The sequence below is a fragment of the Chaetodon trifascialis genome, chromosome 12, assembly GCF_039877785.1.
Source record: "Chaetodon trifascialis isolate fChaTrf1 chromosome 12, fChaTrf1.hap1, whole genome shotgun sequence".
NCBI lineage: Eukaryota > Metazoa > Chordata > Actinopteri > Chaetodontiformes > Chaetodontidae > Chaetodon > Chaetodon trifascialis.
Window position 1 is genome coordinate 17,009,422 of NC_092067.1, and position 23,388 is coordinate 17,032,809.

The 23,388-nt window shown below is 42.7% G+C and overlaps 2 protein-coding genes across 2 annotated transcripts in view; one reads left to right on the top strand and one right to left on the bottom strand.

The window, feature by feature from the left end:
• tmem198aa (transmembrane protein 198aa) overlaps window positions 1-12,261 on the top strand; it is a 33,409-nt gene extending 21,148 nt beyond the window's left edge. The window contains exons 3-7 of the mRNA XM_070976276.1: window positions 1,377-1,615; window positions 1,960-2,172; window positions 3,404-3,527; window positions 7,343-7,644; window positions 8,958-12,261. Coding sequence (XP_070832377.1) covers window positions 1,377-1,615; window positions 1,960-2,172; window positions 3,404-3,527; window positions 7,343-7,644; window positions 8,958-9,110 — 1,031 coding nt within the window. The 3' untranslated portion in view covers window positions 9,111-12,261. The remainder of the gene's footprint in view (window positions 1-1,376; window positions 1,616-1,959; window positions 2,173-3,403; window positions 3,528-7,342; window positions 7,645-8,957) is intronic.
• A 1,362-nt stretch (window positions 12,262-13,623) lies between these two features.
• Window positions 13,624-21,099, bottom strand: LOC139340222 (desmin-like). Its single transcript, XM_070975953.1, has 10 exons — window positions 20,417-21,099; window positions 18,111-18,171; window positions 17,798-17,893; window positions 16,704-16,865; window positions 16,496-16,621; window positions 16,252-16,362; window positions 15,966-16,075; window positions 15,768-15,820; window positions 15,024-15,115; window positions 13,624-14,390 (listed from the first exon to the last, which is right to left on the bottom strand). Exons 1-10 carry the CDS (start codon window positions 20,995-20,997, stop codon window positions 14,349-14,351), a joined length of 1,434 nt encoding a protein of 477 aa, XP_070832054.1. The 5' UTR covers window positions 20,998-21,099; the 3' UTR covers window positions 13,624-14,348.
• Window positions 21,100-23,388: the final 2,289 nt, after the last annotated feature.

Sequence of the window (23,388 nt, forward strand, 5' to 3'; positions counted from 1 at the left end):
AATGCCTGATTACACAAAGATAACAATCTGATGTTGGTTCCCCTCGAGACAGAGTCCAGTCAGACAGAGAAAGAAGGAGATGTAGAGCAAGAATAATGGGAGATGCAAACATTAATAAACACAGGCGCGCGGGCCAGGGAGATTCTAACTGTTGATAATTTGTGTTTTTATTGTTTTGGCTGCTTTTTCCCCCTGTTTTTATTGCAATAAAGCAGATTAAAATGGGAATAAACTGAGAGAGAAAGGGAGAGAAAGCCAAGGACAGCAGGGACCACACAATGGGGAAAGAAAAAAAAAGTACAAGGAGAGCAGCTGTTCCATTCAGCAGCCCTGTTGACTAATGAATTTGGATGACCTTTTGTAATACGATGATTAACATATTTTAAAGCAGTTTCATAAAGGTTTATAGAGACAGTTTATTTGGTCTTCCCATCATGTTCCAGTGCAGAAATGCCTACAATACATACTGCTCCCTTACCCACCACAGGAAGGTGGATGTTTCACTGTTTATTTTGCATCCTCTCTAAAGTACATTATCTTGTGTGTCTGAATATGATAGCATCCTTTTATTTAACAGCATCCTGTTAAACTACAAAGAAATCTAGACTTGATCAGCTAAAGTGAGAAAACTGGAGAATGTAAAAATTGTCTAATGAGGCATGCATGTTTTTGTTGTTGTTGTTGCAACTAATAGTTGAATTACTACTTTGAATTTAATAAGCTCTTAGCAAACTGATTTTTGCTCTGCCTGGCATTTTCCAGGAAGTAAGTAAATGGATATTCCAGATGAAATTAAGAGCTAGATCAAAAGAAAAATCAGGTTATGATGGAGGATGATGAACATCAGAAAGATTTTTTTTGACAGCCATGTGAGCCAAAAGTCATCTTTTGTTTTAAATGACTTATTAAAAACTGCAAATCATGAATGTTTTACTGAAATTAATGAAGCCGTTAGTTCCAATCATAGAATATGGTTAAAACTTAGAAGCCCTTTATAATGTCTGTCATTAGAAAATGGTTAAGTACATTTTGTGAGTGTCACTCTTGTGTGTATGTGCGTGATTGAAGAGAAGCCAAGTCATACACCTGTTTGTGTGTACTGTGTGCTTTTGGGTGCCTGTGTGTATGTCTGTTTGCCAAAAGTCAAAGCCAAAGCAGAATGTCCCTCTGGTCTTCCTCTATGTTTCAGGCTACAAGGAGTGTCTTGTCTGAACTCGCTGTCTTACTGTTTGTTGTTCCATGCTTCCATTATATATATATTAGATTTGGATTTCACAGGGGTTTCTGGCTGTTTGCTCAGGATGCAGTACACCATGTACACATGTTTATATGCTTGTAATAGCCTCACAGAGGTCTGTTTTCTTTGTCTCCTCCAGGCTACCGATGCTTCAAGGCTGTATTGTTCCTCACAGGCCTAATGTTTGGCTCTGTAGTCATCTTCATGCTGTGCTACAAGGAGAGGGTGATGGACACTCAACTGAGCGTGGAGGCATCAGTGGGCATCGGCCTGGGCATCGGGACCCTGTGTGGCCTGGTGACCATGTTGGTTCGCAGTGTGGGGCTGTTTATGGTGGGCCTGCTGCTGGGTCTGCTGGTTGGAGTGGCGTCACTGGTGGTGAGGAGACATGTTTTATTGTGCACTACCACACCATAAAGCACATTTTAAGCTTTGATTTGTGGTAGTTTAAAGGGCATAAAGCTAGCCAGTAGCTAGATACAGTCATATTTTCCTCCATTTTGCAAGTTGATGGTGAGCTTTAAGTGATGGTGTCTTTGCATGTCAAAATCCACCATCACTAAACGATCTCTTGGCCTGGATTTGCTGTGCTGCCTTTACGACTCCATTCAAATCAATCTGATTTTGTACACGTTTGCTGTCATAAATGCCGATGTAACCAAAAGTCTGCTGATTGCTGATTGACTGCCAGACTAAAATTCACCTTCTCCTCTCTCTTAAAGGTTATGGAAGAGTTCTACCACCCCAAAACAGTGTGGGTTCCCCTGGGTATTCTCCTGGGCTCTGGGACATTATTTGCTGTGCTCACTCTTCAGTGGCAGCGCTGCTTTGTTACCCTCTCCACCGCCACATTCGGCTCTGCCATCATCACTGTCACCGTGGATTACTTTATAGAGCTGTTTGCCTTGGTGCACTACGTCTACGAGAGGCTCAGGGTAGGCTCATCTGTGTGATTGTCTGCTACTATGCTAATGCTATTAATTGAAGTCACCTTGAGGCATGTGTTTTCTCTTTGTGAGTGTTCTATATGTTTGAGGGAGGTCTTGTGTGCACAGTCCCTGGATGAGAAACAGACAATCGGGCAGATAAAATCTCTGATATCGACCACTTCATAGAGCAGTGCACGCCAGGATTTTTGACACTTTACCTTGGCTCGCTAGCTACGAAACTTTGCCAGGAGCTCAGAGTGTGCCTGCAGATTGGAATGAAAGAGTGGGTCAATAGCTGATTTGTGTGGTTATCTGACAGCGGAGAGGTACATTTGTGTGTGGGTGAGCGACAGAGTGGGTGATTGGCTAAAGTCTTCAATTAGAGGATATGTAATTTTATGTTGTCGCAGTGGTGTATAGTAATACAGTCAATTCTCTACAAATTTAATTAAAAAATCCATTTGTAGATGAAATAGATGGAAATGCTGCTACATGTCGAGCTAATTCAGTGTATTAAATAGCTAACAAGTCAACGATCATCATCACACTAATGAAAAAATTCCATAAATTGCCATAAATAACTACTGTGCACTGCAAAATGATACAACCAGAGATGTTGAAGAGACCCCTGGGAAAAACAGTAGAACAAAATCCCAATGTGCTAAATTTCTACCTTGCCACAATGTCGTCATAACACACAAATTTGGGCTGCACATAAAAGGACATGAATTACTATTTGATGATCACCTCAGCCTGTGATTTCAAGGAGGAGTCTTTCCCTCCTCTTGGACGAGTGCTAATCAATCAGTCTGTGGTGTCTTTAATTGAAAACTTTTAGAACCTCCAACCTACTCTCATAAGAGACTCGAGATATACAGATAGGTGACAAATTAAAGGAAAAACCAATCAGTTTATCACTTTATTTGATTTTTTGACTAAACCAGACTTCTGCATGAAGACACTGGGAAGCCCCACTGGTGCAATCGTGGTTTATGGCCCATTTAATACGGCCTCATCTTGATGATTTTCATTTTGCAACCAAAGTATTAGATGCTTAACATTCTTATTAGTCTTATTAAACAGAGTACTTGTTTGTACGAGAATAATTGAATGACTTGGTAAACTAAAGAGATTTCAAGAAACTGACAAAGGTGTCATTGTCAAATGTTGCACAGATGAACAGTTTTGTGGAGAGCAGTTTATCAAAATGAAATTATTCAATTGAAAATCTTTGCAGGTGGCACCAAAGAAGCCAGTGTGCTGGTTTACTTGGGTCATCTTGGGAGTGTGGCCTGTCCTGGCCTTCCTCGGAGTGCTGATCCAATGGAAAGTCACTGCAGAGGGATTTTCTCACACAGAGGGTGAGTGATGCTGACAGATTGCACCATATCTGAGAATCACTATTTTGCTATATTTGTTGTCAAGTAACAGGTAGCCTGATAGTTTTGTTTTCATGAAAATGTGTCGGACTTTGCTACCAAGAAATGATGTCACATGATGTCAGCATACTGAGCACTCCAAGACATTAAGTGGGCCAAAAAGGTTGAGAATATGTGTCTGTGGATATAAAGGGCTCATTCTAAGGTAACAAAAACAAAACAGTTCTCACTTTCAAGTTGTTATGCACTAAAACATAATCAATATTATATTATGTTTCTGCCAATAAATCCCCCTAAATCCTACACAATGGTCCTTTAAATTACACTATGATCTATGAAAACCAATCACATACTATACTGTAACAACCCAGCAACTGACTTTACACTAAAGTCTTAAAATTTCTCCTTTCAAAAAAACAAATGCACCCAGAAAAACTTCCTTTGCATTGATAACTGGACATCATGTAAAACTGCATAGTTATTATAGTTCATGTTCTGGCAACAGGGCTGAGAACTCAAATGCAGACGTCTGTAGGCATAGCAGGTTCAGTAAAAGGACTTCATGCTACGAAAACAGGCTTATTCACCAATTTGAAGTCAGTCAAAAGTGACAAACAAATCCAACAGGGGTCAAAACCATGCAGCAGGCAGCAGATCATGGCCAGAGTTACTGAAACAGGGGCAGAGACAGGACATAGGCATATAAGGAAGGGAATAAAGCCTAAAGGACTTCTGAGGAGGATGAGCGAACCGTGAAGTCTGCAGGTGGGTGTGGAGGTCAAGTGAAAGGTGGGAGCACACCAGGGACATTTTCTGGACAATAGGAATGGCAGATTTGGAAAAATTCCATAAAAAATCAGGGTGCTGGGGGAGGTGAGAATATCTGAGGCTAGACGACAGAAAACCTGCAGCCAAGACTTTGATCTCTTCCTGGGTGGAGAATTTTAATAAAAACGAATTCATGAAAATGCACAAACACACGTGTTATGAATAAAGAGTACAAGGCACTTGTCTAAATTCAGTTTACTGCTTTTATGAAGCAGCGGACAGACATCTTCTGCTGCAACCCGGAACTTATTAACACGATGGATATGCTCAGAATGGGCTGACTCAGGAGAGGCGGTGCTCACCTCACCGTGTCCGATATAATGTAGGACATAGCCAGGAGCTTCAGGCAGGGCTGCTGCAGACCTCTTGGAAAAGGTCTGTTTTGCAGCCTCAGGATGAACCTTTTCCACATTTTGTATGGATGGTGCAGCTTTTACTTCACATTACAGTACTTACCACCAACATCACCCATGACAGCGACCTTAGAAATGCATGGGATGTTTAATTAAGGATGCGTTCAACCCAGTTTCATTAAATAAATGTGCACCATCCAAAGAAGAATGTGATTTCCGTTTTCACTCTTGGATACTCAGTAAGCATGTCAAGTGCACTGAATGATGATGAGACTTGTTTTGATATCGATCTTACAAAGGCCACTACAAGCTGGTGCCATTTTATCAAGACTCACTAATCTATCCTAATTTTATTAAATAGGTAGTTTGGGCCTCTTTTTTTTGCAGCTTTTGAAATCATAACCATTATGAGGGCAGGGAACAATTGTGTGTGTGTGTGTGTGTGTGTGTGTGTGTGTGTGTGTGTGTGTGTGTGTGTGTGTGTGTGTGTGTGTGTGTGTGCGCGCGTGCGTGCGCGCGCGTGTGCAACGGAGAGTCTGAATACACAAACATTAGTATAGTCAACACCTCTTACACACAAACAGAAACAGAAATAAACTGGGGCAAAGTCTCTCAGTCACTCATACACTAACTACAGGAAAATTGAAACACACACATTCACTGTTGCACACATACACACCCACACACATAAACTCTTTCATTTGATCTTGGCTGGCGTATGACACACAGAGTGGTGTCTTAGAAGAAGTCACACATGGCCTCAAATAATGGGATTAAACAGCCGCCTGCCATAGCTTCCAGTCAGAGGGTGTGGGCAAAGAGATAGAGGACACTTTTTAGTCCTTTTCGTGGGGAGTGTGGGGGGAGAAGGCACCTAGAAAGGGACAGAGACATAAAGGAAGCAGGGGCAGGCTGTCTATAAGAGAGAGACTCAAACCTCCAGTAATTCACGATATGCTGCTTTGAAAAGATAATAAAAAGCCTTTATTCGTCATTGTGTGGCTACAAGATGAAGCTGGTCCAAAGTGTACTGAGCAAACTCACTGTGAAACAATCACACAAAGACAAGTGAAATGTATAAACATAGATCTCAGTCAGACATGTGAACATATGTATGGCCGCATTTCACAGAGGGAGGGATGGAAATAACAGAGTAAAGTGGAAATAATAATAGTGAAGAAAAAAGTGATTGTAATGAAACATAAAACTAAACAACATTGTTGCATTTCTGTATCTTCTGTATTGCTGCTTGTTGCCATAAATACTGCCTGTAATTGGGAACATGAATGAGGGGAAAAATGAGGATGGAGAAACCATGAATGTTATTGCAGGTTCCTGCTGTTTTGTGATAAGAGCCATTAAGGACCATTACTGTACAGAGTCACCTTTTATATGTACCTGTACACTATGTAGTGTTAAATGTCATTAAAAAACACCTTGGTTGCAGCTGTCAGAGTCAGTCTGTTGACAGAGGAAGGAGGATGGGGGGAAAAAGAGAAAAGAGGGGGCAGGTGTACTGGGGGAAGGGCGAGGGGGGGGCTGGTAAACTGGGGCACAACGGGTAAGCGGGGCACCCGAGTGGAGCAGTAAGGAAAATCATCTGTCCATCAGCTGATTGCACAGGGTGGAGGACATGGGCATAAATGAATTAGCTTGTGCATGTTTTGATTTTTTTGTCTGCATATGTGGACAATGATAGAACACACACACACACGCACGCACACACACACACACGCACGCACACACACACACACAGTAGCATGTAACCGGGGGGCCTGAGGTGGAGTGAGCTGAGGAAAAGAAAAGGGGGGTGTCATTAAGCAGTTTCCCTGGCAGATGGTGCCTCGTTAGCTGTCCGCCCGCACAAAGAAACAACAATAGACCTCATAACACTTCCACACCCACCCACACACACACACACACACACACACACACACACGCACTAACAGTGATGCACACAGTACATGTTGTCTCTGTGAAGTTCAGCAGGGTCTGTGTGCTTGTGGCATCATTTTAACCTCCCATAAAGGCCATGGGACAGACCCCTGACACAACTGTATATTATACCAGTGAGAGAAAAAGCTCATAAACACGTATACCCAAAAATAGTCATGAGTAGTCAATGAACAGTGAGACAGGATGGATTTTGGACATCCTTTGCCGGGGAAGGGTGTGGAAATAACACGAGCACAGTCACCCACTCACAATATGTCAGGAGACTGAGCGGCTCAGTATGAGTACATGCTGCAAGGAAAATGATCTGTCTGCCAACTCACTGAAAAGACTGGAGGAAATGGACATCAGTGTGTTTTTCTTCCTTTTCCTTTTTGTAACCTGTGCTTACAATAACCCCCTGGAGATGGTTCACCATCAGAATTTAATAGCTAATTAAAATGCTGAGAAAAAGAGTCCCATCTGATTGAGGGTTTTTCTTTTTACCCTGAATGATTCTGTATTGTCTGTTCTTCTTGACTTAATCAGTTACTTTTGTTTCTCTATAAAAGCTGCATTGTTCTGTCTTTATCACCATCTCACTCCCTCATGATTATCTATTGTTCCTTTCTTTGCTTTCTTCCTTTCCGCCCATTATCAACACTGTGATCTTTTTGTCTGCAGTGGTTTTGAGTCGACAGCAACGGAGGGTCCAGCTCATGCGGATCAGACAGCGAGAAGAGAGGCTGAAAAAGGAGAAGGAGAACAAAAAGAAGAAAAAACGTCAGAATCAGAAGACCAGCCACAAGCAGAAGGCCCACACCCATCACCACCACCGCCAGCAGTACCATCACCCAGCGGCATCTCACCCCCATCACCAAGCTCAGAGCTCTCAGCCACCTAAAGTCCCCCCTCCGCAGACCGAACCCGGCTACCACCGCAAGTCCAACCCGAAGAGACGCTTTGATGGAGATGTGTTATCACCAGTAAGATGCAGTAGCTTCCTTACTTTTAAGATCATAGTATGTCTTTAAATGAATTGTATAGACAGAAAATTGAGCTATCGGCCATTTATCTTAGCTTAGCATGAGGATTGGAAACAGATAGCCTTATGCCACATTTCCACTAGCGCGGCTCGACTCGACTCTACTCTACTCTACTCGGTTGTTTTGTGTTTCCATTAGGGATAGTACCTGGTACCCGATACTATTTTTAGTACCTGCTCTGGCGAGGTTCCAAACGAGTAGAAGCGATACTATATGTGAGACGTCAACAGCCTGTCGGCCACTGATTGGCCGGAGAGTGTCGTCACTGGTCTGCGACGTCCAGCACCGGAAAAACAATCCCACCCCCTCCATTGTAACGCCAGGCAACAGCAACCGCTGACTTTATTCTTTATTCTCACTCGAGGGAAATGGCTGCTCGTAAAATATCACCGTGGTCCGTTGACGAGGTCCAGACTTTTCCAGACAACAAACCGAGCAACAAATACAACATCGCCTCGATGTCCTCCATTGTTTGTCGGCTCTGTTTGCGTCGCATACAAATTGACATCATGGCAGTTTCGCGCAGCCGTGGTATGACGACCCCGCCTACGTTGAGGAGGTACTATGAAGTACTCAATTGTAATGGAAACTCAATTGTAATGGAAACTCAAACCAAGTAGAGTAGAGTAGAACCGAGTCGAGTAGAGCTGGAACTGTGTAATGGAAATGCGCCATTACTCTATGTGAAGATAACAAAGTCCACCCACCTGGGTTTCACTGGAGTTTATGTGTGGAGCTATTTTTTGGCCATGAGCACCGACTTCCTGACATCTTGTTATCTCTGTGAGGTTGCCAGCAACAAGCAGAGATTTCAGGAAGTCACTGCTTCCAGTCAAGAAATAGTATCGCAAATAACCTTTGGTAAAACCACAAATTAAAATTTTACCTTTTTTACCTCATGTTACTGAGTGAGCCTTCAGGCTGTTGGCAGGTGGATTTCATTACCTTCGGATAGTCAGACAAGCAGTTTCCATTTTTTTTTCAGTCTTTGTGTTAAACTAAGCTAACCAGCTACTGGCTCCAGTTTCATATTGAACACACAGATATGAGAATGTTATTGATCTTGTTATTTAACTCTAGGCAAGAAAGCAAATGAGTGTAATTTCCAAAATGTCAAACACTTCCTTTAACGATAGCTGAATGTGAGTGTGAGCTTTCACGACTGTTGTTGGTGAGGTTTACTGTCACACATCACATTATGTCTGTACACTGTCCACTCCCACCCTGACCCTGTATTGTCTGTCTTTCCGCAGAGCTACATCAGGAGTTTCAGGGACAGGCAAACAGACAGACGAGCGTATTCCCACAGTCGAATGATGAGCCGCTCCCGGATGGGTGAACTCGACTATGACTGCGGCTCTCAAGTGCCCCTCACGGCCCCCAGTGGACCCCCAGTCCGCATCTGAGGCAGCGACATGCACACACGCGCATCCAGCAACACACACACAATTACACCAGGCTGCTTCAAACCTCTTTGTCACAGTTAGGGATAGAAAACCTAAACCTACCGTGCCAACCCAATCAACTGCCTATTAACCCATCAGGAACTCAGTATGTCCCAAAGGTGGTCCCACACTGGTTGTCTCCTGTCAGTCAGAGGTTGTATTTATTTGGCTATTCTGTTCTTTATGAATGTCAAGACACCAGAGCAGAGCCTCATGAGTCATCACACACTGTACTTGACTTCAAAACCTGCTCAGCTACAGTACTGGTCTGGAGCACAATGGAAAAAGTGGACTTGTCTGATGGGGAGTTAATTGAAATATCTAAGATTATTTTTTGGACCGTTTCAAGCCATAAGGAGCCATTTCCGGTGGGATTGCAGCAGAGAAACAATCACTGATTTCTCCACAGGAGGGCTGCACCACTTCAAACAAAAATGCATCACATGGCTTTCATGGAGTCAAGGTAGCACTACCTTCGATAGACCTTCAGCAGTATCTGCACTGTACCTCGAGGGCAAATAAAGGTGGAAACAATTCACTTCAAGGAAAGAAACCTCAAAGGAAAATTACAGAAAAGCAACAGCAGAAAAACACAGCTAGCACTGAAACAGAAAGGCAGCTCCTCTTCATCACTTTCTCCATTGAAAGGTCGCTGTTTGAAGGGAGGTGTACATGAAGTCGACCTGTTATCTTCACTGACAGCCTGTGAATCCAAACGTGGCAGCACAGGTCTTCTGCCGCCTCAAAATGCAGAACAGTGACTGGTTTTAGGTATGCGTTGCATCGAATGGCTCATACCGAAGACAGTTTTTATGTCATTTCACCCAGGAACCCTCCACGTGTCATTGCCTACATTGTTGCCATTTTCCAAGGGAGATGTGCTTTCATCTCATTTGTTTCCCTTTTGCCCTCCGTCGTTAACTGTTGTAACCGGAGAACTGAGCAGCAGACACGTCCATGCATTCCTTCTTCTTTCCTGTTTTTACTGAATTTAAAACATTTTTTGTAAGCTGCTGTATGTAATGTGCTCAAACAATCTACCTTGGCAGAATTTGCCAGCTGTCCAAACATACTGTTAAGACACAAATACAAGAAACTGCTGTCTGATACTGGTCATCCAGGGATTTGAGTTTGAAGGGGACAATACACGACAGTGAAAATGTTAAGTATAGTGTGTTTGTGTGTGTAAGTGGACACATGAGCCCTGTGGCAAGTGATGGATTGTACCAAATTTTGGCTAAGGAGAGGGGGATTCATTATAATGTATGTCCAACATACTGTATTTTTCCCTCTTTTTTGCCAATATACTGGTCCAGTTAAAAATGTGAATATTTTAGTTTGGATGAAGTGATGAAAAGGCAGAGGTTTAAAATAAAGATAATCTCCTGTAAATGATGAGACATAGCAGAGGGATGAATTTGCAAATGGCGCCCTCTAATGTTTACTACTGGACCTTTTTCTCTAGACTTACTGTTAATGTGTGCATATGTCTGTGTGTACATGCATTTGCGTGTGATTTGCTTTTAAATTCAAGTGCGCTCCGATTATTGATATTGTACTGAACATCCAGAGAGGTGAGGGATTTTTACAGGAAGTAATTTTAGTACAAAGGAACTATTTTTGTTTCATTTGAACCTCTTTGGAAGTGAGATACTGTGGTTCCCCACAATTAACGACATTACCAATTTGATGCTTCCTGCTCAGAGTAAATGTTACTATAAAGAGTCACAGATTAAAGACCAAAATATATAAAAGTGGGGGGAAATTTAACAAAAATTCATGCCATTTTTTGCAGAATTTTACTCCATGAGGTTAAGTTAAACAAAAATATTCCTCAGTACTGTACTTCAATACTAAACATCTGATGCGATGTGATAGGCTTGCCACTGGAGGACTAATCATTTTCACCTTAGCCCATTACTGCATGAGAATCCTTGTGTAAGTGTTTCCAATGTGTCAGTGTTTCAGTGTGTCACTGTCGTCATGTGATAATCTCAGATTTCCACTTTAGTTTGTTGGTCCCAGAGTGGACAACACACAATCCACACTGAGTGAATGAAACAGACACGTGGAAGGACGTCAGTCTGAAGTGTGATGTCTGTGTTGTCGCAGTGAATAGGTCCAATGAAAGGATTCTTTACTGGCTGAGATCCAACACGGAACCAGCAGAACCACACGCTCTTCTTCTTCTTCTTCTTCTTCTTCTTCTTCTTCTTCTTCTTCTTCTTCTTCTCTTCTCTTCTCTTCTCTTCTCTTCTCTTCTCTTCTCTTCTCTTCTCTTCTCTTCTCTTCTCTTCTCTGTTTACACTGTCCAGGTAAAGGGCTCTGAAAAGGCATTTGAATCATTTCCTCCTCTTGACATGCTTTCTGCTACATCACCTTCTCTTCTGCTGTATCAGTGTTACAGTAGTGGCTGTTCAAGTGTAATTCGGGGTTTTGTTCACACTTTTGTCCTGCTTTGGTCTTCTTTTGTGCTTTTACTGTAGTGCACTTGTAACACCATCACTGTCTTTACATTTTGTAAAGACAAAAACTAATTAAATGAAAATTCAAAGCACCCTGTAATTCTGGGACAAACTGAATTATTATTATTATTAGAATTATTATGATTATTATTATTAAATTATCAATTCTTTTTAGTAGCTTTTTTTATTTTGTTTCTGTGATTTTCTCTTTGCCCATCACTGCTGAATATATGTTGGGGAAACACATTGTAGATATTGAACTGTAAATAATTTTTAAATGTACAAATGTTTTGTTTTCATTTTTATGTTCACGCCATGATCGCTTATGTAATTTATCCCGCTGATTATTTTCTAAAGGAGTAGACCTGTTTCACAACGTGTTACCACTGTATGTCCAGCTGTTTTGACTTGGCCGGGTGGTGAATGCACTTGTGTCCTCCTTATCCTGTCACGAGACCAACATCAGTGACTCAATTCAGTGCGCCACAAGAAACAGCAATTCATTTTCCTACCACCCTGTTTATTTTCTGTGCAAATTGCCTGGTTATTATTACTATCATTATTATTATCATGATTATTATTATTATTATTATTGAGCATGGATTTATATGGACCTAAAATATGATAAACATTGTGAGTCAACAATCTAACTGTCTTCATGTCTCTACTGTTCCTACGTAGTAGTTTATTCACAGGTGCTTCATGAGTACAACTACCAAATACTATAACACACACACACACACACATATTTTACATGACTTTATGCAGTACTTCTTACTTCTCTGCAGGTCTCAGTCACAATAAGGAGTTAGAAACTTAACAAGGAAAAGCAAAGCATCTGGTCAGCTGGTTGAGTTCATCATCTTGATCTTTCTGTTCCACTATTACCTCACAGTTGCACTGATGTGCTCTGACAGTAGGTTTCAGGCTACATTTGCATTGCAGCTTAATAACAAACTGCAGTGCAGCAGTTATGTAAGAACAAGTGGTCTAATTGTACACTGAGTGACAAATACAAATCTAATCAGGATATAAGATGTTTTCTACAAATTGCAAAAAAAAAAAACCTAAGCAGCTAAAAAAGGAGCCGCGTGTAACAATTAAAATCCTTTTTTCGCCTGAATGCCGTCAACATGTGCTTTCAGCAGCCGATAGTGGAGAGGTCACAGAGTTCAGCTGACTTCATTTGAAGGAGATGGAAGCGAGCAACATGGTGCCCTTTTATCGACCTATAATGACTGAGAAGTGGTTGCTGTTGGCAGCAGTAGTGAAGAAACAGTGATGGATACGGAAAGTTCTGATCCAATATTTCCTGGAAAAGCAGTGAAATGACTTTGTCTCTGTTTCTTTCTTCATTCTGCCCAATTATCTCTCTTTGAATCTTGTTTCTTTTCCTCTGTCTCTAAATATCTCTTTCACTGCATTTGTACCCTTTTCTCGTTTCCTCCCTGTACCTCCCCCACGGTCTTGCTCTCTTTCTTCCATGCTCATTTATTGTCTGCTTTCATTGTATCTTTCTTTCCTCTCCCCTCCTCCACCCCCACATTTTTATCTCCGCTGACATTTTCAGCCCAGTGACTTCAGACACAAACTGCACTGAGTATATAATTCTTGTTGCTGTGCTAATCTGCTTTCTGATGGAAACAAAGCATGACCGAAGCCAGCTCATTAACCAGCCATTGTTCAGTTTTCCCTGCACCAAGACCAGTGCTGTTAGTAATCATTTCAACAGGGCTGCAGCTCCTGTTTTTTTTTATAAAAGTGAATTAAATGTTAACAGAAGACGGCTATGCTTGGCTGGGAAAGCTGCTATCATTTCAGAAAGCTAACACAGCCCACATTAGATGATGAATGCAGTGGGTAGAAACCAATGCAAAGGTATGTACGCCATCTGGGGAATCCTAATGACTGGAGTTGAAAAAGGAGACAGTATTGCGCATTGCATGCTACGTACACACACAGCAATTATAAGGCAACCTTAAGAAACCAGCTGACGCTCAAGTGGCAAATGGTGATGACAAATGTCTTTATTTGAGCTTCTTGGCACAGTGAAGTAGCACAACATGGTCACCCATACTCTTACAATCAAACGCCCAGCACATGCTATTGAGCTCAAACTTCAAACATGACTGAGTTCCTTTTCCGTTCGATGTTTGTGTTTCTGACATTTCTCAAACCTAAGACCAACGTCTCACTTTCCTTAAATCAGTCCCACAAACGAAAGCCCCTCTTAATCAAGTCATATGTGTACATTAGCACAGAAAGACTTGGAATATGTGCAGCCAAATTTACGGTTACATTATTTCGAGTGAGCCTGGTGTTTCAGGTCCATTTATCTCTCTCGCACCTCGCAGACTTCCCTGTGGATACTTGGCCGGTATGGCTGCACAAAACCTTGTTCATTTGAAACTCTCCTCTTGCCTTTGAATTATTTTTTTCAGACAAGATATGACAATTCAGGTGTTTTTTGAGAGATGGAAAGTAAAACATGTATAATTCCTGGAATGACCTTTGTTTAAAACCAGGCTAAAGGCAGTGCATTGTGCCTCTGTGTTGATGTACACAGCACATTGTCGTTTGTGTTTCCTTTAATATCAGCTGTAATGGTCAACATTCTGTGTCTAAAAATAGGCTCAGCTTATAAATTGTCATAGTAGTGGTAGGAAAATGTATATTTTGGTACTATTTTTTCAATTCATTTCTTATGTAGTGTGTCTAAGGGTCCTCTTCAGGTTTACATGATGTCTTGCTGGTGCTGTGTGGACTCACTGACAACCTGAGGAGGAGAGGTATTGCACATTATTATGAAGGAAGAAAAAAAAGTATAATCTGTGTTAAGGAGTGAATAGGGTTGCAGACAGATACGTGAGAGTATTTTCCAGCAGTGAAGCAGGTATTGTTTGGAGTGAAGTGCTGTGCTGTGCAGGGGAGGGGGGCTGTAGCCACTGACGGTGAAGCTGCTTATTCAAGTTGTGTAAGTGTCTACACAGGGTCAACGCAAACTACAAGATTTCATGTTTCAATTAAAGAGTAGAAATGCAGATTTCTTTATACTCTCTAGAAACACAAAGGTGGAGAACTTGTCAAACCTGTAAGACAAATTTTCTTTTCTAAATCTGGTAGTTTGCTTCAGCCTGTAGTGAACGGATGACGAAAGGCAGGTGGGATTTTGGACCCAGACTTACAGACTGGGCAGTAGCGCCCTGGCTCATAGAATACCTCATCTGGATGAGAATATAACAAATCAACATGATTCAGATGGAAAATTATTATTGTCTACTCTTACTAGAAAAATAAATAGGTGCAACATGTGTGTAGAAGGCTGAAAAGTATACTGTGTGTCATGTAGGTAAACATATATAAATATGTGTGTGTGCACGCTCGTGTGTTTGCGTGTGTGCATTCAAACCTCTCCATCGCGGGTCTCGATGGTCTTGATGAGGACAGTCTTTTTGGAGTGGACCTCTGAGGAGCGCTGATGCTGGGACTCAGGACTGGTCTCTGTAGGAATACATGCATGCAGCTCTTACACTCTTTCATAAAGTCATACAGCTTGCTCCAAAGTGTATTGAGTTTGAGACACTGATACTAGTCTGGCATTTCTCTGAGAGCGCTAATTGGCCTCCAACAATACAACAGCATGGCTTGCACATTCAGACGGCAGCCATGAAACAGTCTGTGGAGGTACTGCCACTTAAAAGTGTAATATCTAAACTCATCTTCGAAATCAATGGCGCTAATGAATCTCGACTGGACATTATACATCATCTTTAATTACTGCTCGCCGTTTTCATTTCAGCAGCCGCAGAGTGGAGCGAGTGGAGCTATTGGCAGAGATTAATTGCACATTTGGACTGTTAATACATCAAGTGAATGGGCTAAGTTGTGTGATTATTGATGTGTGGCTCGCTGATTATTGCCTCTGTGAATCAAAGAGCCTCACAGGTCTTTGACATGTCGTATATTGCCACACAGTGGTCATGATGTGTCACTGCTTATACGTGACATGTAACGTCCTCAGAATAGCACCTACCATGTACGGTCACAAGCTATAAATAGTCTTTTTTTATCCCCTCATTGACTCATCTGGAATGTAAAATGGATTTTGTGAGTATTTATGGGTGTGGGGAAGAATGTATACTGTTTCTCCAACCTCTGAATCCAATAGAGGAATAAGCAGACTGGATAGGCGCAGTGGTGGTGATCCTGAAAAAAGGATAATGCATAATTCAGCATTACAAGCTGGTAATAACACAGTTACAAACTCACACCTCACTGACAAAAATGTTAAGTTTATGCTAGCACTGGGACAAATAAACTTAAATCTAAAGCTGTACTGTATAACACACACCTGCTCTCCTCTCCCTCCAGCAGCTTGCGGTAGGTGGCAATTTCAATGTCGAGGGCCATCTTCACATTGAGGAGGTCCTGGTACTCTCTCAGGTGACGAGCCATATCATCCTTCAAATTAATACATGAAAAGTTTTATTGTCTGCTTAAATTAGACTCACCACCAAACACAAAATCAGCTGGAAAAACTGCAACCAAGCAGGATTGTGTGAAGAATGCCTGTTATATATTTCCAATAACTGAAAAATCCCAAACATAGACAGTGTTCCCACTGGAGATTCAGTTACCTTCATCTTAGCGATGTCTTCCTCCAGCCGTGCGATAGTATCCTGGTAGCCAGAAGCCTCGCGGGCCATGCGATCCTCCATGTCTCTCATCTGACGCAGCAGAGACTCGTTCTGCAGGGGAACAAAGACATGAAGTGAAACGGAGGGGTTGAAAAAGCGAGCGACGGAAAGAGTCAGCTTCAGAGGAAAGAAAGGAAAGACTTCCATGTATAAACCACAAAGAGGAAATACAGAAAAAACTCACAGTGCCCTTGAGTGAGTCGATCTCACAGGTGTAGGACTGAATCTGGTGCCTGTACTCCATGCTCTCCTGCTTGGCCTGACGCAGTGCATCATTGTTCTTATTCACAGCCTGGTTCAGATCAGACACCTGAGGGAGGCGATGAGGTTTTAGCAGTGCAACAGCTTGATTAGACATTGTGTGTTTGTGCGTGTGTGTGCCCCCATCTTACCTTAGACTTGTACCAGTCCTCAGCCTCTGCGATGTTCTTGGCGGCGATGCCCTCGTACTGCATGCGGATGTCCCTCAGAGCAGCGGTCAGGTCGGGTTTAGACATGTCCATCTGGATCTGCACCTGAGTGTCCTGCATCTGGCTCTGCAGCTCACGGATCTCCTGCAAGGTGACGGGAGAATGACAAATGAACACAGGACATGTTGTGGGAAACAGATAAAGACACAGAGATCAAAGTTGACATCTGAACCTTGTCTGACGTGACACTGCAGCTCATGAAAGCCAAGGTTCAAACATAAATCAGCGAAAATCAGGGCAGGACATCCAACATCAATGACATTTAATATAGAAGAACTATATAATGTCAAGCCATTAATTTGCCCTGTGGTGCACTGAAGCAATGCTATTAAAATATTAGACATCAGGAATAGCACAAGGTTGGTTTAACATTGTTAAACTACAAGTTTCAAATGAGCAAGCTTTGGTCCCACTCAGCTGTCTTCTGGTCTAACCAAAAGATATAAATAGCATTGCATCTGTTCACATGCACACATGCTTTCTGCTGCTCTCTCCCTCACACACACACACACACACACTCACACACACACACGCACAGCAGCTGACATGCTCCCTTCAACCAATCGGCAGTTCAGCACTTCTGACGGGTCAAAGTTGATGCAGAGAAGACAAAATGACAGGAAGGGACCTCAACTGCGCTGACGTGTGTCTGAGCGTGTGGCTCGGTACGTCCTTTGATGTCTGTGGGTGAATGTGCACAAATGTGCCACTTGCACTTATTGCATTTGCTTTGCATAAGACTTAATCTCCCATATTGCTTCAGTGTTGTACAGGGGGAGAGAGGGTGTATAACTGTGCATAATAAATATGTTTAAACAGCAGCCGGTGTGTTTAAGTGTGAAATATTTGATCACTTGAAGAGCCGCATGCCTACAGAGGCTCGGATATATCTAATATTACACAGAGTTGTCAGATGATACAGTACACACCACTCAACTGACATGCATACTACATAGACGTAGGTGTTGTGGCCTGGCTGCAGGCGGACAGAGAGATTTTAGAGAGGATCAACACACCTCTTCGTGGATCTTCTTGAGGAAGGCAATCTCCTCTTGCAGACTCTCAATGCGTCTCTCCAGGTCCAGCCTGGCCAGAGTGGCATTGTCTACATCCTGGGTACAAATACAGACACCGAAAGAATTATAGTTACAACCAACGGGAAAAACAAAAAGCTGCAGGGAAAGCAGGAAATTGAGAGGAAGAAAATGGCTGATTAGAGAGAGGAGAGGGAAAATTGAGCAATGTTTCACTTTTTACTTCAGGCTTTGAGGACAAAATGACTGAGGATTGAGATATCAAGGCGTGATTTTATGGAAACAGAAAACGTACGGCTCTGAAGGCAGACAGGTTGTTCTCAGCCTCTTCCTTCTGGTGAATCTCCTCCTGCAGTCTGGAGAGAGCAACAAACAGAGAGAAAATAGGCAAAAAGATAGAAAAAAGTTGAAACATAAGTGGATACGAACACAACAACCATGTCTTAGAGTGTGGGGTCTTCCCCAGGGACCAATTACTAGACAGATAAGCTAGTTGCCGCCTCTCATTCCTCCAGCCTTCTGCTCCCTCTTCTGTTTGTCAGACAGTAAATTGACAAGAATAGAACTGACTAGACAATGACACATCATAGTCTAACTTTTATTTGTATCCATATCTACACACACGCACACATACGCACACACACTGGTGCACTTGCTCTTTGAGTCCTAAAGCTGTGCTGCAGCTGCTGTCACGCTGTCAGAGTCAGAGGGGTAACGGTAAGAAAAGAACAGAGGTCTGCCCTTGGCTGGTGCAGTTTCCAGAATTAGCCTTTCAAATGGCACACGGCAAACAAAAAATACATGCATGTAACGTGTGCATGCACTGGATGTACGCTCGCGACAGTGTCTGAAGCCGCTGGTTGGTTTGTTACATGTGAATATAAACAGCTTTGCAGGTTTGAATGATACCGTTTTCAGGGAAATGTTCCATGAACCGGTGTGAGTCAGGCGACTTGGTCGTCAATTTCACATCCGGTGTGGTAAATTATATTCCTTTGTTCATTTCAAATGACACAGTTGGATGGCACTTAGCACTTGTGCACCATACTTACAGTGCTGGATATTGAACATGCTTAATCTGCTCCACGGGGCCTCTGCAGAACACATTTTCATGTCCTGCAGCCCCTGCAGGACCTTGTGTCTGCGGCTGCTGTGTACATTTTATTTTTCAGTTTCTGCTTTTTGCAGTTACAGCAAAGTGCCTTTTTGTAACAATGATTCATTTTTAAAGCAAATAGTTGTTGATGCAATCTGAAAATTCTCATTTTATAGGTGTTTTACATGTGCGCGCGCGTGTGTGTGTGTGTGTGTGTGTGTCTGCATGCATGCATTGTAACTGTTGGCAGGCAGGCGGTCTCTGCGTGTATTTTGATCTCAGTGGGAGCAGCAGGTGCTTTGGCAAGCTTCACTCAATGCTGCAGGCAACAATTTAAAAAAGGCTGATGGAAAGAAAATGAAGAGTGAATGCGTGTGCTGTGCGTGTGTGTGTGTGTGCATGCATGCATGCATGTGCGTGTGTGTGTATGCTTCTATATATACCTAAAATTAAGTGATGTTGCTTGCTGTTGGTGTGACAGAAATTCTAAATTCAAAGAACTGACCTAGTGGCTACAAATAGACTATTCAGAGATTCACTCACATCACAGCTCTCTCTCTCTCTCTCTCTCTCTCTCTCTCTCTCTCTCTCTCTCTCTCTATGTGTTCATCTGTTCATTTCCATCTGTCTACTTCTCTTTCTGTCTGCCTCAACTTTATTCCTGTGAGCCTGCAAGTCTCTCTCTCTCTCTCTCTCTCTCTCTCTCTCTCTCTCTCTCTCTCTCTCTCTCTCTTCATTTTCCTCTGTTACAGTACGTCTCTTGTGGCTCAATCATAAGACACCTTTGTAAAAAGCTGCTGGACCATAACACTCATTGAAGTGTGGCTACTTTCGAATCGCTCCTTTGTTACTGTGTTGTTTCCCTTTGCTCCAAAAGAGAAGAGACACCCTCTGGAAATCAGTGCATGCCACATCCTGGGCTTCCACTTTTTCCCCAATGTATTAACAAGGGAAACTACCACTTTCCCACTTCTCCTGCTTTCCCTTTCCCCATATCCTCTCTTCCTGTGTGATCCACCAATGTTTCTCTCACCCTTCGCAACCTGTTGCCAACCTGGGCGTTGAGACCCCTCTGAGTGGTTTTGAGAAAACCTGAAGGGACATTAGATGATAACAAGAAAAAGAAAGACATGCAATATTCCAGTTTGGTGGAATCATCAATCTTTGACCTCTCCTACATGTTAAACCCATGATGAGGGTTATTGACTCCTTGGAAGTGCTTAACTTTAAACGGTCACAAGCCACAAATGTTGGGAAGCCCAGGCATAGACAGGTCTACCCCATAAAAATCTGTCTAGACTATTCAGTTGTTGTTTATCTTTCTGGAACAGTTAACTAACTCTTAACTTTTGGCCAAAGTCTGTTTTCTGGGAGCTTACTGTTTAAACAATAAGCTATATCAATGTCGTGTGTTCTTCATTCCATCCTTCTTCATCACTCATCCGCACTCTTTGCATCCACTTGACAGATCAGCCCATCCACTCATTCATCCTCCTCTAGCCTACCTGAGCTTAAGTTTCTGCAGGTCATCAGCCAGGTTGTCTCTTTCCACCTCCACGCGGGCGCGCTGGTTGGAGATGGCCTCTATTTGCCTCCTCAGCTCCCTCATTTCCTCCTCATACATCTCAGCCACGCGCCCGGGCCCCTCGCGGCCCCTCAGCTTCTCAATCTCCACTGTCAGCGCTGCATTCTGCTGCTCCAGGAAACGCACCTTCTCGATGTAGCTGGCGAAGCGGTCGTTGAGGTGCTGAAGCTCGGCCTTCTCGTTGGTCCTTGTGTTGAGGAAGTCCTGGTTCATGGCATCGGCCAGGTTGAAGTCGAGTTTCTCTCCGGAATAGGTGCGCATGGCTGTAGAGGAGCCATACCCTGCTGCCCCTACACCAGAGGACACCCGGTGGGCAGAATAGGAGGGGATGCCAGTGCTCTTGACCTCATAGACTCTGGAAGACATATGGCTTGAAGAGGAGCTACGACCACCTCCGAGAGAGGAGAAGAGGGAGGACATTGGGGATGACCCTACGCCAGACCCGAAGGTGCGACGGTATGAGGAGGAAGACTGAGCTGAGGCGGAGTAGGACTTGCTCATGGCTGGTCGACTGTTTGGTCGTCTTGTGGTTGTGATGGAGCCGCTTGAGGTGCTGAGACCCAACTGTCCCACTGGGCAACTGGGAGAGAAACCAAGTGAAGAAATATCAGACACTGAGCGCAGCTATTTGTAGATTTACCACACCCACTCCCACCCCAACCCCTCCTCTCCGTCCTCCCTCTGTCTGTCCGTCAGTACTCCCACTACCTCCTACTCCACCCCTCCGCTGTACCTCAACCACATTTTCCTTTAATTGATCAGTCTGTCACCACTTTAAATCCAGGCACCTGCCAGAGGACAGTCCACAATGGACCCTCTTTGGAAGAAAACACAATGCCAATCAAATATTAGTAGAGATCAGACTTTCATCGAATCACCTTAAAACTGTAAATGAGCATCAATGGTACTTTTTTTGTAGAGACTACATGGAAATTTTTGAAAAATGAGGTAACAGGTAAAAACAGTCATATGCAGCTTTAGTCTGAGTATCTCTTTTGCAACTGAAATCCATAACACATGCAGTTAACCTTGTTCTTGTTGACCTTTTTGAGAAATGAAATTTGAATTTAATTGCATCAAAAACATTCAAATGAGCCACGATCTGACCTTTCCAGCAAAAGTATGATTACTCTTTTATTTACTTTTGTAAATCAGTTTATTGCAGTGTCTTAACATGTCCATTATTCTCCAGGCCTTTCCTCCATATCTCCTCCCCCTCTCCAGCCCCTCTTCTCTTCTCATTCCCCACCTCGTGCCAGTTGCCAGCCCTCAATTCAGCTGTCGAAGGGTCTGGTTTCAGCTGCTTGAAAGGGCGGTGGCCGCCTGTGCGTGTGTCTGTGTGTGTGTCTGTGTGTGTGTGTGTGTGTGTGTGTGTGTGTGTGTGTGTGTGTGCATGTGCGTGCATTCTTGGATTGATGCATGATTGAGTGAGTGGGTCAGTCTCTGCAGTTGCTATAGAGAAATGATAGGCTTGTTTCATAAACACTGTGTCTACTGACAGGTATCCGCTGGGTCACAGTCTATATGTCAGTCGCTCAAAATAGATCACACCGCATTTTAAATCAGTTTTAAATAGCCTCACATGTTTGAAATAGCCGAGGCATACTTACAGCGATTCAGTGTATGCATATTTAATGGTGTTAAAGAAATGGGATCATAAAGGCACGCACCTCTTTCTGTTGACATACAGTATACACTCAGCGGCTACTTCAATAAATACACAATCTAATGTGCAATCGTACCACCATAAATTCCACTTTTATGTCTTCAACTAGAGTGCATTATACTAGGAAGTTGTTTCTAATATTCTGCCTGTCTCATGTATGGTAATATTAGGAACACCGCTCAATATAATGAAGTCCAGTTCAACAACACTACAAACGATAACCTCAAGAATAAACACAGAGTAAAATGAACACCTCTCAGACTGCATCAGTCACAGTTGAACATTATTACATTTTAAAAGGCAGAGTTTATGGCAGAGCTATTGTATTAGCTCACATTGGATTGTAATGATGGCTTGTGAGTGTTCATACAGTCTTGCTCTTTCTGGAGCACACGACACATGTTCAAGATTGGCACGTTTCAAAAACTTAAACTATATCAATTAAATCCTTTCAGCCACATCAAACTGATCATTTTAGCAGTGCCCTGATGCGGCACAGTACCATAAATCTTATATAATGCTTGAGTTGCTTCCCTGTCAGTAACTATAGGGTTACAGCAGAGTTACGTGTTTACCCTTGGTTACATAAGGAGCAGTGCGGTTTGAGTGATAGAGCTGCTGCCAGGAAGGTCACTCACACTCTCCTCAGGACTCACACATATCATGAGCGGCTGTACAAATCTGTGTGGATCAGTCACGCACTATTTGGTTAAATGCATCGCTTGGTGATACTGGATGTGAATTAGCAGTTTGTGTGCATATTCATCAAGCTGAGGGACAGAAATTAGTCTCTCACCTGAAGGCAAAACTTCACAAATTCATACCTTCACAAAGTTAGCTATCATTTTATTTGATTAAGGTTTGAATTACAACCAGGTTAAAGATGAATCAAAGGATATTGTCACCTCATTATGTTGACAGACTACACATCCAGCAGACATGCAGCAACATTTGCCTTGTGTTTGGTCAAATATTTAGTCTATTTTACTCTATTTTGGTCTGTTACGCCTGGCCTAGGGGTGCACAGGCACAACAGGAAAAGAGCTCCCCATCTTCCCCAAGTAGCCACAGATCCAGCACAAGTTTCACCAGTGATTATAATATTTATTTACAACAGAAGAGGAATGAACAGAAGGTTCCAGACAATAATGGCTTCAGGATGGACCAAGGCCAAAACAACAAACAAAACAATTCTACTTGAGGAGGATATAACTTACCTACCAAAA